At 43.8% G+C, this 13,857-nt stretch overlaps 1 protein-coding gene across 3 annotated transcripts in view; it reads right to left on the reverse strand.

Moving 5' to 3' along the window:
- ANKRD6 (ankyrin repeat domain 6) overlaps positions 1-13,857 on the reverse strand; it is a 256,275-nt gene that overhangs the window by 22,689 nt on the left and 219,729 nt on the right. For all 3 annotated transcript variants that reach the window (XM_033418817.2, XM_004264818.3, XM_049695476.1), the window contains 2 exons: positions 1,330-1,443; positions 502-628 (listed from right to left, as the gene is read on the reverse strand). In XM_033418817.2, coding sequence (XP_033274708.1) covers positions 502-628; positions 1,330-1,443 — 241 coding nt within the window. The remainder of the gene's footprint in view (positions 1-501; positions 629-1,329; positions 1,444-13,857) is intronic.

The raw sequence follows: 13,857 nt of genomic DNA on the forward strand, positions 1-13,857 counted from the left end.
CTGTAGCTAATGTAAAGATGCTCTGGCTCAAAGCATCTCTTACCCAGCCCCTGGGGCAGCTTTGATACATGAACTGTCTTTTAATGAGGCTGTACGGAGTTGGCCAAAGGTAGAAAAGGCTGATCAAGGACGAGAAAGGGAAAGAGTCACAAGGGCAGGGGCGAGTGCCCTTCTGAAACGACACATCCTTTCCTCACCCTCATCGTTGGGGTCCAACTCTGACACCATCAAGATTGCACTGCTATCACGGATCAACAATTCTTTTATTCCTTCATTCAAATATTCCTGAACACTTGAATAGGAGTGCTTTATTGCTGTATAGGAACTGTGTATACAGTAGTGGGCAAAGCATGGTCCTTGCCCCTACAGAGTTCACATTACAATCCAGTGTTGCCCGCAGCCCTGTCACACAGACTGCCTTCAGATGCAGAAGAGAACGCGACCGGGGGGTTTCATCACCTTTGGATGAAAGGGCTCTCTCTGCATGTTGGTGTCAGTTACCTGTGGAGGACTCGCAAGTGGATGGTGTGGATTTAGTCCTGGAGGCCCTAGAATCTCCAGAAAGCTTCAGCTCCAGATTCTGAATCTTTAACATGCACCAAGTTTTTAATTCATCCACCAAGGACATCTAAAAAAACCCCACAAGTTAGTACACAAATCATCAGGAGACTTTGATACATGGCTTATGAATTAAAACCTCAAGAATGTGGACTTTTCGACTGTGATAGGCTCTTTTCTGGACAAGCCCCAAAGTTTTGGATTACCCGCCTCCCACAGGCCACACGGCCTTCTCTGTTGGCCCTCTGAAGCCCAGGATTCACCCAGCGCCCAAGCCGATAGCTAACTATGATCTTCATTAAGCGACTTAGAGACTCCTTAGACGCCAACAGCCACAGCTTCCCACGGCTTCCACGCCAAGCACGTCTGGCTGCTAGGCGCACGAACTCACTCACATGCTCGCAAGTACTCATTTCACGTCTGCTGTCCGGGGTGGACCGCAAACTGCCCGAGGGCAGGAACCCAATCTTGTGCAGGCCCAGCAGGGGCGCGATACATAGCAGTGATCCAGGGCGGAGCTTGGCTTTCCAGCACGTTCTACAAACTGCCCCACCTCCACCTCCGGCCAGCACATTCAGCGCCAACAGGAACCACACTCCAGGCTCCTTCCTACTGACTTCATTTCAGGTTATAAAAATGGCACGCGCTTTGACGCCAACGCTTTTAGGGGATCTCGGCCTGGGAGTTTTCAGTGATGGGTCCGAGTCCCTTGACTCGGGGGGAAAAGAGTGGCAAGTGGCAAGGTCAGCACGGACAGATCCTGGTTTTCACCTGCCGTTTCTCTCCCTCGTGCTTCTCTGAGTCCGAGTGCTGCTGCAGGCGGTTCAGGCACTCCGTCCTCTCTGCTGAGAGTCGCTCAACCATCAGCTTGTCCAGAACCCGCATCTAGGATTCAATGGGCGAAGGGCGAGTGACTGAGATGGTCTAAGGATGGGACCTGGCATCTTGACGCCTGAGGCGGGCTCAGGAGTACCAAAGCAAGACTCCTCAGCGGAGTCTTTTCCCGTGGCATTCATGGAACTCTGATTTTTCAGAATTCCTGAGCATGCTTTTGTGGAGGCCAAAGCTTCTTTTTCTCATTTAAAAGTCCAGAGGGGTTGAAGAGACTATACATACATACACAGTAAATAGACAACTTGAGCCAACACAGTCCTGGTAGGTAAAAAAGAATCTGTATGGGTCTTAGAACATTACTGCCAAGACTATTACTGCAAGGAAAAACTACGTCAAGGAGTATGGAGCTACCCCAGCTCCCCTTATTAAAAAATTGTCTTTTTAATCCCCCTTCCCCTTTTTAAATGTCAGTGGCTGCCCAAGAGGAAATGAAAGAAGCTGAATACTCAGGGCTTTCATCCAGCTTTCCCAGTGAACAAATCCTCTTGGCCCTTCACTGAAAGTAGTCAAAGCACATGTGAAGAAGGTTGTGGACAGAGTTCAAAGGGATTGCTTCAAGGGACTTGGCGGTTCAATGGTTAGGACTCCTCACTTTCACTGCCAAGGGTGCGGATTCAATCCCTGGTCGGGCACCACGAGCCGCATGACCAAAACAAGCAAAAAAACAAAAAAAGGGACTGTTTCAGGGAGTAAATGACTGTCACCTTCCAATCACGTGCGCCTGTGCTCCCTACTTCCTGTAGGGCTCTAACACCCAATGGGGCCACACTCCCACTGCCTGACAAGGGCCAAAGCAGAGAAGGGAACCGTTGTGAGCGGGAGCCAGCCATGGAGGGCTCAGCGGCAGCTTCGTCTCCTGTCGGGGACACAGCTGATGCTCCACACTCAGATGTCCATAATAAAAAGGCAGCAGCAGGTCTGCAGATGCGGCAAGCACCTCCTGCTTGGTTCCTCACGTTTTTCTGTGAACTGCTCTTTGCCTGTTTTCTACGACTGGCCTTTTCCGCCACCTTCTGCCCCCCCTGCACGGACGAATGGCTCGGCCGAGAGCACCCAAGTGGATGCGCGAATGTGTTCCTGAGGCATGGCGGACAGGTCCGGGCATGCGCGCCTGACTCATGCTGGACCAGAGTCCTTCCCCTGAGATCTGGAATTAGGACTAAGATTCTACATCCCAATCTGTCACCTTCTTTGAACCAAAGAGAGATCCTTGAGACATCCCAGCACTCACCTAATGCATTCCTATCTGGACCTGAGCTAGCTGAAGTGACGTTTTACTTACAAAACGGTCGTAACTAATCTATCATGGCTCAAAGATTTTTAAAATGGGTTTTCTATGAAATGCAAATAACAAACCTTAAAAATTTCTCCAGTAAACAAGGAAGTAAAAATTAAACAGTCAAATGTCCTTAATCAATTGGGAAAAACTTTAAAAAATGCTAAAATTAATGATGGCAGAAGTTGGAGGCTCAGACACGGCTGGTAGGATATAAATTGGTACAACATTTCAATTAAGTAGCTTGCCAAAATTTATCAAGAGCCTTAAACATACTCTAAACTTTGGACCCAATTATCCTAATTCTGAGCAAATAAACTCAGATGCAATCAAAGGTTTATGCACATAAATGTTCACAGCATTTATTTGAATGAAAAACTATAAGCAACTTCACTGTCTAACAAAAGGAATGTTTAAATACATTATGTTGTATTAATATGCTGGAATACTATGAAGCCAAGGACATGGGAAAGTGCTCATGATATAAAATTCAGTAAAAAAAAAGCAGGAAGCAAAAGTATGTGTATACTAATCATTAGAGAAATACAAATCAAAACTACAATGAGGTATTTTACCTCACTGTCCACCTCACACCAGTCAGAATGGCCATCATTAAAAAATCTACAAATAATAAATGCTGGAGAGGGTGTGGAGAAAAGGGATTCCTCTTGCACTGTTGCTGGGAATGTGAATCGGTACAGCCACTATGGAGAACAGTATGGAGGTTCCTTAAAAAACTAAAAATAGAATTACCATATGACCCAGCAATCCCACTACTGGGCATATACCCTGAGAAAACCATAATTCAAAATGAGACATGTACCAAAATGTTCATTGCAGCACTATTTACAATAGCCAGGACATGGAAACAACCTAACTGTCCATCAACAGATGAATGGATAAAAAAGATGTGGCACATATATACAATGGAATAGTACTCAGCCATAAAAGGAAACGAAATTGAGTTATTTGTAGTGAGGTGGATGGACCTAGAGTCTGTCATACAGAGTGAAGTAAGTCAGAAAGAGAAAAACAAATACTGTATGCTAACACATATATATGGAATCTAAAGAAAAAAAATGGTTCTGAAGAACCTAGGGGCAGGACAGGAATAAAGATGGAGATGTAGAGAAGGGCCTTGAGGACACGGGGAGGGGGAAGGTAAGCTAGGACGAAGTAAGAGAGTGGCATGGACATATATACCAAACGTAAAATAGACAGCTAGTTGGAAGCAGCCGCATAGCACAGGGAGGTCAGCTCGGTGCTTTGTGATCCCCTAGAGGGGTGGGATAGGGAGGGTGGGAGGGAGACGCAACAGGGAGGAGATATGGGGATACATGTATATGTGTAGCTGATTCACTTTGTTATAAAGCAGAAACTAACACACCATTGTAAAGCAATTATACTCCACTAAAGATGTTAAAAAAAAAAGTATGTGTATATCTCCTTGCATAGAAACAGTACACTGCCATTAAAAAGCACACCGTAGCTCTACAAGTCTAAGATGTACTACTAAATTAAAAGGTAAGCTGCAAAAAAAAGCATAGTATAGTTCCATTTTTGTTTAAAAGGAAAAATTAGTAAGGTTATATCTATAAAAGAAAAAACCTATGGGAAAATTCACAGTAATGGAAGGGATCTCTGGGGAGTGTTACTATGAAAATAGTTCTGTAGGTGGAATGTGGAATGTTTTTCCCAATGAACATGTGTTATTTTATAAGCTCTTAAAAGTCTTTCCCATTTAAAAACCTGTATCTGTCACACATTTCTTATTAATTACAAAGAGAAAGTATACCTTTACAATGGAAAGAGATGGTGGTTACCAGGTTAGCCAAATGAGACAGCCTGACATTTATCTCTTCTGATGTGATGTAATTTGAACTTTACACAGTTAAATATGATGTATTCTTGCCAAAAATATTTAACCATTGGTCTCAAACTTTAGGTTTTTACCAGCATCACCTGGAGGTCCTATTAAAACACAGGTGGCTAGACCCTGCCCCCCCCCCGAGTTTTATTCACAGTTAAATTCAGTAGATTTGTAATGCGGCCCAAAAACTTGCATTTTTTCCCCACAAGTCCCCAAATGATGCTGCTGCTGCTGCTTTGGGGATGACACTTTGAGGATTACTGCTCTAGACCTAACTTTCAGAAATACAGGGATAGAGAAAGAAGTTAAATAACACCATGAAGAAACTATCAAATTCAGAATACAAAACATCCTATAAAACAAATAGCCTGGACTCTACAAAGTTAATATTATGGAAGAAAACAGAAACTGCAAGAAGCAAACAGGGACTGCTCTACATGAAAAGAGACCACAGGGACCTAACACATAACATAAAAGCACAGAATATTCATTGGATGCTGGGCTGGAATTAAAAACAAAAACCAGCTATTAAAAAAAAACATTTTGAGACGTCCCTGGTGGTACAGTGGTTAAGAATCTGCATGCCGGCTTCCCTGGTGGCGCAGCGGTTGAGAGTCCGCCTGCTGATACAGGGGACACGGGTTCGTACCCCGGTCCGGGAAAATCCCACATGCCGCGGAGCGGCTGGGCCCGTGAGCCATGGCTGCTGAGCCTGCACGTCCGGAGCCTGTGCTCCGCAACGGGAGAGGCCACAACAGTGAGAGGCCCGCGTACCGCAAAAAAAAAAAAAAAAAAAAAAAGAAACTGACTGCCGAGTCCGTTGAAGATGGCGGAAGAGTAAGACGCGGAGATCACCCTCATCCTCACAGATACATCAGGAATACATCTACACGTGGACCTGCTCCTACAGAACACCTACTGAACGCTGGCAGAAGACCTCAGACCTCCCAAAAGGCAAGAAACTCCCCACATACCTGGGTAGGGCGAAATAAAACAGAAAAAACACACAAAAGAATAGGGACGGGACCTGCACCAGTGGGAGGGAGCTGTGAAGGAGGAAAGGTTTCCACACACTAGGAAGCCCCTTCACGGGCGGAGACTGAGAGCGGCGGAGCGGGGAAGATTTGGAGCCACGGAGGAGAGCACAGCAACAGGGGTGCGGAGGGCAAAGCGTAGAGATTCCCGCACAGAGGATCGGTGCCGACCAGCACACACCAACCCGAGAGACTTGTCTGCTCACCCGCCGGGTCGGGCGGGGGCTGGGAGCTGAGGCTCGGGCTTCGGTCGGAGCGCAGAGAGAGGACTGGGGTTGGCAGCGTAAACACAGCCTGAAGGGGTTAGTGCAGCATGGCTGGCCGGGAGGGAGTCCAGGAAGGAGTCTGGAGCTGCCGAAGAGGCAAGAGACTTTTTCTTCGCTCTTTGTTTTCTGGTGCGCGAGGAGAGGAGATTAAGGGCGCCGCTTAAAAGAGCTCCAGAGACGGGCGCGAGCCGCAGCTAAAAGCGCGGACCCCAGAGACGGCCATGAGACGCTAAGGCTGCTGCTGCTGCCGCCACCAAGAAGCCTGTGTGCGAGCACAGATCACTATCCACACCTCCCCTCCCAGGAGCCTGTGCAGCCCGCCACTGCCAGGGTCCCGGGATCCAGGGACAACTTCCCCAGGAGAACGCACGGCGCGCCTCAGGCCGGTGCAACGTCACGCTGGTCTCTGCCGCCGCAGGCCCGCCCCGCACTCCGTGCCCCTCCCTCCACCCGGCCTGAGTGAGCCAGAGCCCCCGAGTCAGCTGCTCCTTTAACCTCGTACTGTCTGAGCGAAGAACAGACGCCCTCAGGCGACCTACACGCAGAGGCGGGGCCAAATCCAAAGCTGAACCCCCGAAGCTGTGCGAACAAAGAAGAGAAAGGGAAATCTCTCCCAGCAGCCTCAGAAGCAGCGGATTAAAGCTCCACAATCAACTGATGTACCCTGCATCTGTGGAACACCTGAATACAAAACGAATCATCCCAAATTGAGGAGGTGGACTCTGGGGGCAAGATATATTATTTTTCCCCTTCTTCTATTTTTGTGAGTGTGTATGTGTATGTTTCTGTGTGAGATTTTGTCTGTATAGCTTTACTTTCACCATTTGTCCCAGGGATCTGTCTGCCCGTTTTTTTTTTAACTTTTAAAAACTTTTTTCTTAATAATTATTTTTTATTTTAATAACTTTATTTTATTTTACTCTATTTTATTTTATTTTATCCTCTTTCTATTTTATTTCCCTTTTATTCTGAGCCGTGTGGATGAAAGGCTCTTGGTGCTCCAGCCAGGAGTCAGTGCTCTGCCTCTGAGGTGGGAGAGCCAACTTCAGGACACTGGTACACAAGAGACCTCCCAGCTCCACGTAATATCAAATGGCGAAAATGTTCCAGAGATCTCCATCTTAACACCAGCACCCAGCTTCACTCAATGACCAGCAAGCTACACTGCTGGACATCCTATGCCAAACAACTAGCAAGACAGGAACACAACCCCACCCATTACAGACAGGCTGCCGAAAATCATAATAAGGCCACAGACACCCCAAAACACACCAACAGACATGGACCTGCCCACCAGAAAGACAAGATCCAGCCTTATCCACCAGAACACAGGCACTACTCACCTCCACCAGGAAGCCTACACAACCCACTGAACCAACCTTAGCCACTGGGGACAGACACCAAAAATAACAGGAACTACGAACCTGCAGCCAGCAAAAAGGAGACCCAAACACAGTAAGATAAGCAAAATGAGAAGACAGAGAAACACACAGCAGATGAAGGAGCAAGATAAAACCTCACCAGACTTAATAAATGAAGAGGAAATAAGCAGTCTACCTGAAAAAGAATTCAGAATAATGATAGGAAAGAGGATCCAAAATCTTGCAAATAGAATAGAAAAAATGCAAGAAACATTTAACAAGGACGTAGAAGAACCAAAGATGAAACAAGCAATGATAAACAACACAATAAATGAAATTAAAACTACTATAGAACGGATCATTAGATCCCACTTTCCTCAACATAATAAAGGCCATATATGACAAAACCACAGCCAACATCGTCCTCAGTGGTGAAAAACTGAAACCATTTCCACTAAGATCAGGAGCACGTAAAGGTTGCCCACTCTCGCCACTCTTATTCAACATAGTTTTGGAAGTTCTAGCCACAGGAATCAGAGGAGAATTAAAAGGAATACAAATCGGAAAAGAAGAAGTAAAGCTGTCACTGTTTGCACATGACATCATACTATACATAGAGAATCCTAAAGATGCTCCCAGAAGACTACTAGAGCTAATCAATGAATTTGGTAAAGTAGCAGGATACAAAATTAATGCACAGAAGTCTCTGGCATTCCTATACACTGATGATGAAAAACCTGAAAGTGAAATCAAGAAAACACTCCCGTTTACCACTGCAACAAAAAGAATAAAATATCTAGGAATAAACCTACCTAAGGAGACAAAAGACCTGTATGCAGAAAATTATAAGACACTGGTGAAAGACATTAAAGATGATACAAATAGATGGAGAGATACACCATGTTCCTGGATTGGAAGAATCAACATTGTGAAAATGACTCTACTACCCAAAGCAATCTACAGATCCAGTGCAATCCCTAGCAAACTACCACCGGCATTTTTCACAGAACTAGAACAAAAAATCTCACAATTTGTATGGAAACACAAAAGACCCCGAATAGCCAAAGCAACCTGGAGAACGAAAAACGGAGCTGGAGGAGTCAGGCTCCCTGACTTCAGACTATACTACAAAGCTACAGTAATCAAGACAGTATGGTACTGGCACAAAACCAGAAATATAGATCAAAGGAACAGCATAGAAAGCCCAGTGATAAACCCACGCACATATGGTCACCTTACCTTTGATAAAGGAGGCAGGAATGTACAGTGGAGAAAGGACAGCCTCTTCAATAAATGGTGCTGGGAAAACTGGACAGGTACATGTAAAAGTATGAGATTAGATCGCTCCCTAACACCATACACAAAAATAAGCTCAAAATGGATTAAAGACCTACATGTAAGGCCAGAAACTATCAAACTCCTAGAGGAAACCATAGGCAGAACACTCTATGACATCAATCACAGCAAGATCCCTTCTGACCCACCTACTAGAGAAATGGAAATAAAAACAAAAATAAACAAATGGGGCCTAATGAAACTTCAAAGCTTTTGCACAGCAAAGGAAACCATAAACAAGACCAAAAGACAACCCTCAGAATGGGAGCAAGTATTTTCACATGAAGCAACGGACAGAGGATTCATCTCCAAAATTTACAAGCAGCTCATGCAGCTCAATAACAAAAAAACAAACGACCCAATCCAAAAATGGGCAGAAGACCTAAATAGACATTTCTCCAAAGAAGATATACAGACTGCCAACAAACACATGAAAGAATGCTCAACATCATTAATCAGTAGAGAAATGCAACTCAAAACTACAATGAGGTATCATCTCACACCAGTCAGAAGGGCCATCATCCAAAAATCTAGAAACAATAAATGCTGGAGAGGGTGTGCAGAAAAGGGAACCCTCTTGCACTACTGCTGGGAATGTGAATCGGTACAGCCACTATGGAGAACAGTATGGAGGTTCCTTAAAAAACTACAAATAGAACTACCATATGACCCAGCAATCCCACTACTGGGCATATACCCTGAGAAAACCATAATTCAAAAAGAGTCATGTACCAAAATGTTCATCGCAGCTCTATTTACAATAGCCCGGAGATGGAAACGACCTAAGTGTCCACCATCGCATGAATGGATAAAGAAGATGTGGCACATATATACAATGGAATAGTACTCAGCCATAAAAAGAAACGAAATTGAGCTATTTGTAATGAGGTGGATGGACCTAGAGTCTGTCACACAGAGTGAAGTTAAGTCAGAAAGAGAAAGACAAATGCCATATGCTAACACATATGTAGGGAATTTAAGAGGAAAAAAATGTCATAGAGAACCTAGGGGCAAGATAGGAATAAAGACAGACCTACTAGAGAACGGACTTGAGGATATGGGGAGGGGGAAGAGTAAGCTGTGACAAAGTGACAGAGTGGCATGGACATATATACACCACCAAACGTAAAATAGACAGCTAGTGGGAAGCAGCCGCGTAGCACAGGGAGATCAGCTCGGGGCTTTGTGACCACCTAGAGGGTTGGGATAGGGAGGGTGGGAGGGAGGGAGACGCAAGAGGGAAGAGATATGGGAACATACGTGTATGTATAACTGATTCACTTTGTTATAAAGCAGAAACTAACACACCATTATAAAGCAATCATACTCCAATAAAGAGGTAAAAAAAAAAAACGGAAAAAGGAGAAGTAACAACTGATATTGCAGAAATACACACAGGATCACGAGGGATTACAAGCACCTCTATGCCAATAAAATGGACAACCTGGAAGAAATGGACAAATTCTTAGAAATGCACAACCTGCCAAGAGTGAATCAGGGAGAAATGGAAAATATGAACAGCCCGATCACAAGCACTGAAATTGAAACTGTGATTAAAAATCTTCCTAACAAACAAAAGCCCAGGACCAGATGGCTTCACAGGCAAATTCTATCAAACATTTAGGGAAGAGTTAACACCTATCCTTCTCAAACTCTTCCAAAATATAGCAGAGGGAGGAACACTCCCAAACTCATTCTACGAGGCCACCATCACCCTGATACCAAAACCAGACAAAGATGTCACAAAGCAAGAAAACTACAGGCCAATATCACTGATAAACATAGATGCAAAACTCCTCAACAAACTACTAGCAAACAGAATCCAGCAGCACATTAAAAGGATCATACACCATGATCCAGGGGGGTTTATTCCAGGAATGCAAGGATTCTTCAACATACGCAAATCAATCAATGTGATACACCACACTAACAACCTCAAGGAGAAAAGCCATATGCTCACGTCAACAGATGCAGAGAAAGCTTTCGACAAAATTCAACACCCATTTATGATAAAAACCCTGCAGAAGGTAGGCACAGAGGGAACTTTCCTCAACATAATAAAGGCCATGTATGACAAAACCACAGCCAACATCGTCCTCAGTGGTGAAAAACTGAAACCATTTCCACTAAGATCAGGAGCAAGTAAAGGTTGCCCACTCTCGCCACTCTTATTCAACATAGTCTTGGAAGTTCTAGCCACAGCAATCAGAGGAGAATTAAAAGGAATACAAATCGGAAAAGAAGAAGTAAAGCTGTCACTGTTTGCACATGACATCATACTATACATAGAGAATCCTAAAGATGCTCCCAGAAGACTACTAGAGCTAATCAATGAATTTGGTAAAGTAGCAGGATACAAAATTAATGCACAGAAATCTCTGGCATTCCTATACACTGATGATGAAAAACCTGAAAGTGAAATCAAGAAAACACTCCCGTTTACCACTGCAACAAAAAGAATAAAATATCTAGGAATAAACCTACCTAAGGAGACAAAAGACCTGTATGCAGAAAATTATAAGACACTGGTGAAAGACATTAAAGATGATACAAATAGATGGAGAGATACACCATGTTCCTGGATTGGAAGAATCAACATTGTGAAAATGACTCTACTACCCAAAGCAATCTACAGATCCAGTGCAATCCCTAGCAAACTACCACCGGCATTTTTCACAGAACTAGAACAAAAAATCTCACAATTTGTATGGAAACACAAAAGACCCCGAATAGCCAAAGCAACCTGGAGAACGAAAAACGGAGCTGGAGGAGTCAGGCTCCCTGACTTCAGACTATACTACAAAGCTACAGTAATCAAGACAGTATGGTACTGGCACAAAACCAGAAATATAGATCAAAGGAACAGCATAGAAAGCCCAGTGATAAACCCACGCACATATGGTCACCTTACCTTTGATAAAGGAGGCAGGAATGTACAGTGGAGAAAGGACAGCCTCTTCAATAAATGGTGCTGGGAAAACTGGACAGGTACATGTAAAAGTATGAGATTAGATCGCTCCCTAACACCATACACAAAAATAAGCTCAAAATGGATTAAAGACCTACATGTAAGGCCAGAAACTATCAAACTCCTAGAGGAAACCATAGGCAGAACACTCTATGACATCAATCACAGCAAGATCCCTTCTGACCCACCTACTAGAGAAATGGAAATAAAAACAAAAATAAACAAATGGGGCCTAATGAAACTTCAAAGCTTTTGCACAGCAAAGGAAACCATAAACAAGACCAAAAGACAACCCTCAGAATGGGAGCAAGTATTTTCACATGAAGCAACGGACAGAGGATTCATCTCCAAAATTTACAAGCAGCTCATGCAGCTCAATAACAAAAAAACAAACGACCCAATCCAAAAATGGGCAGAAGACCTAAATAGACATTTCTCCAAAGAAGATATACAGACTGCCAACAAACACATGAAAGAATGCTCAACATCATTAATCAGTAGAGAAATGCAACTCAAAACTACAATGAGGTATCATCTCACACCAGTCAGAAGGGCCATCATCCAAAAATCTAGAAACAATAAATGCTGGAGAGGGTGTGCAGAAAAGGGAACCCTCTTGCACTACTGCTGGGAATGTGAATCGGTACAGCCACTATGGAGAACAGTATGGAGGTTCCTTAAAAAACTACAAATAGAACTACCATATGACCCAGCAATCCCACTACTGGGCATATACCCTGAGAAAACCATAATTCAAAAAGAGTCATGTACCAAAATGTTCATCGCAGCTCTATTTACAATAGCCCGGAGATGGAAACGACCTAAGTGTCCATCATCGCATGAATGGATAAAGAAGATGTGGCACATATATACAATGGAATAGTACTCAGCCATAAAAAGAAACGAAATTGAGCTATTTGTAATGAGGTGGATGGACCTAGAGTCTGTCACACAGAGTGAAGTTAAGTCAGAAAGAGAAAGACAAATGCCATATGCTAACACATATGTAGGGAATTTAAGAGGAAAAAAATGTCATAGAGAACCTAGGGGCAAGATAGGAATAAAGACAGACCTACTAGAGAACGGACTTGAGGATATGGGGAGGGGGAAGAGTAAGCTGTGACAAAGTGACAGAGTGGCATGGACATATATACACCACCAAACGTAAAATAGACAGCTAGTGGGAAGCAGCCGCGTAGCACAGGGAGATCAGCTCGGGGCTTTGTGACCACCTAGAGGGTTGGGATAGGGAGGGTGGGAGGGAGGGAGACGCAAGAGGGAAGAGATATGGGAACATACGTGTATGTATAACTGATTCACTTTGTTATAAAGCAGAAACTAACACACCATTATAAAGCAATCATACTCCAATAAAGAGGTAAAAAAAAAAAAAACGGAAAAAGGAGAAGTAACAACTGATATTGCAGAAATACACACAGGATCACGAGGGATTACAAGCACCTCTATGCCAATAAAATGGACAACCTGGAAGAAATGGACAAATTCTTAGAAATGCACAACCTGCCAAGAGTGAATCAGGGAGAAATGGAAAATATGAACAGCCCGATCACAAGCACTGAAATTGAAACTGTGATTAAAAATCTTCCTAACAAACAAAAGCCCAGGACCAGATGGCTTCACAGGCAAATTCTATCAAACATTTAGGGAAGAGTTAACACCTATCCTTCTCAAACTCTTCCAAAATATAGCAGAGGGAGGAACACTCCCAAACTCATTCTACGAGGCCACCATCACCCTGATACCAAAACCAGACAAAGATGTCACAAAGCAAGAAAACTACAGGCCAATATCACTGATAAACATAGATGCAAAACTCCTCAACAAACTACTAGCAAACAGAATCCAGCAGCACATTAAAAGGATCATACACCATGATCCAGGGGGGTTTATTCCAGGAATGCAAGGATTCTTCAACATACGCAAATCAATCAATGTGATACACCACACTAACAACCTCAAGGAGAAAAGCCATATGCTCACGTCAACAGATGCAGAGAAAGCTTTCGACAAAATTCAACACCCATTTATGATAAAAACCCTGCAGAAGGTAGGCACAGAGGGAACTTTCCTCAACATAATAAAGGCCATGTATGACAAAACCACAGCCAACATCGTCCTCAGTGGTGAAAAACTGAAACCATTTCCACTAAGATCAGGAGCAAGTAAAGGTTGCCCACTCTCGCCACTCTTATTCAACATAGTCTTGGAAGTTCTAGCCACAGCAATCAGAGGAGAATTAAAAGGAATACAAATCGGAAAAGAAGAAGTAAAGCT

The sequence above is a fragment of the Orcinus orca genome, chromosome 12 (assembly GCF_937001465.1).
Source record: "Orcinus orca chromosome 12, mOrcOrc1.1, whole genome shotgun sequence".
In the NCBI taxonomy this organism is placed as follows: domain Eukaryota; kingdom Metazoa; phylum Chordata; class Mammalia; order Artiodactyla; family Delphinidae; genus Orcinus; species Orcinus orca.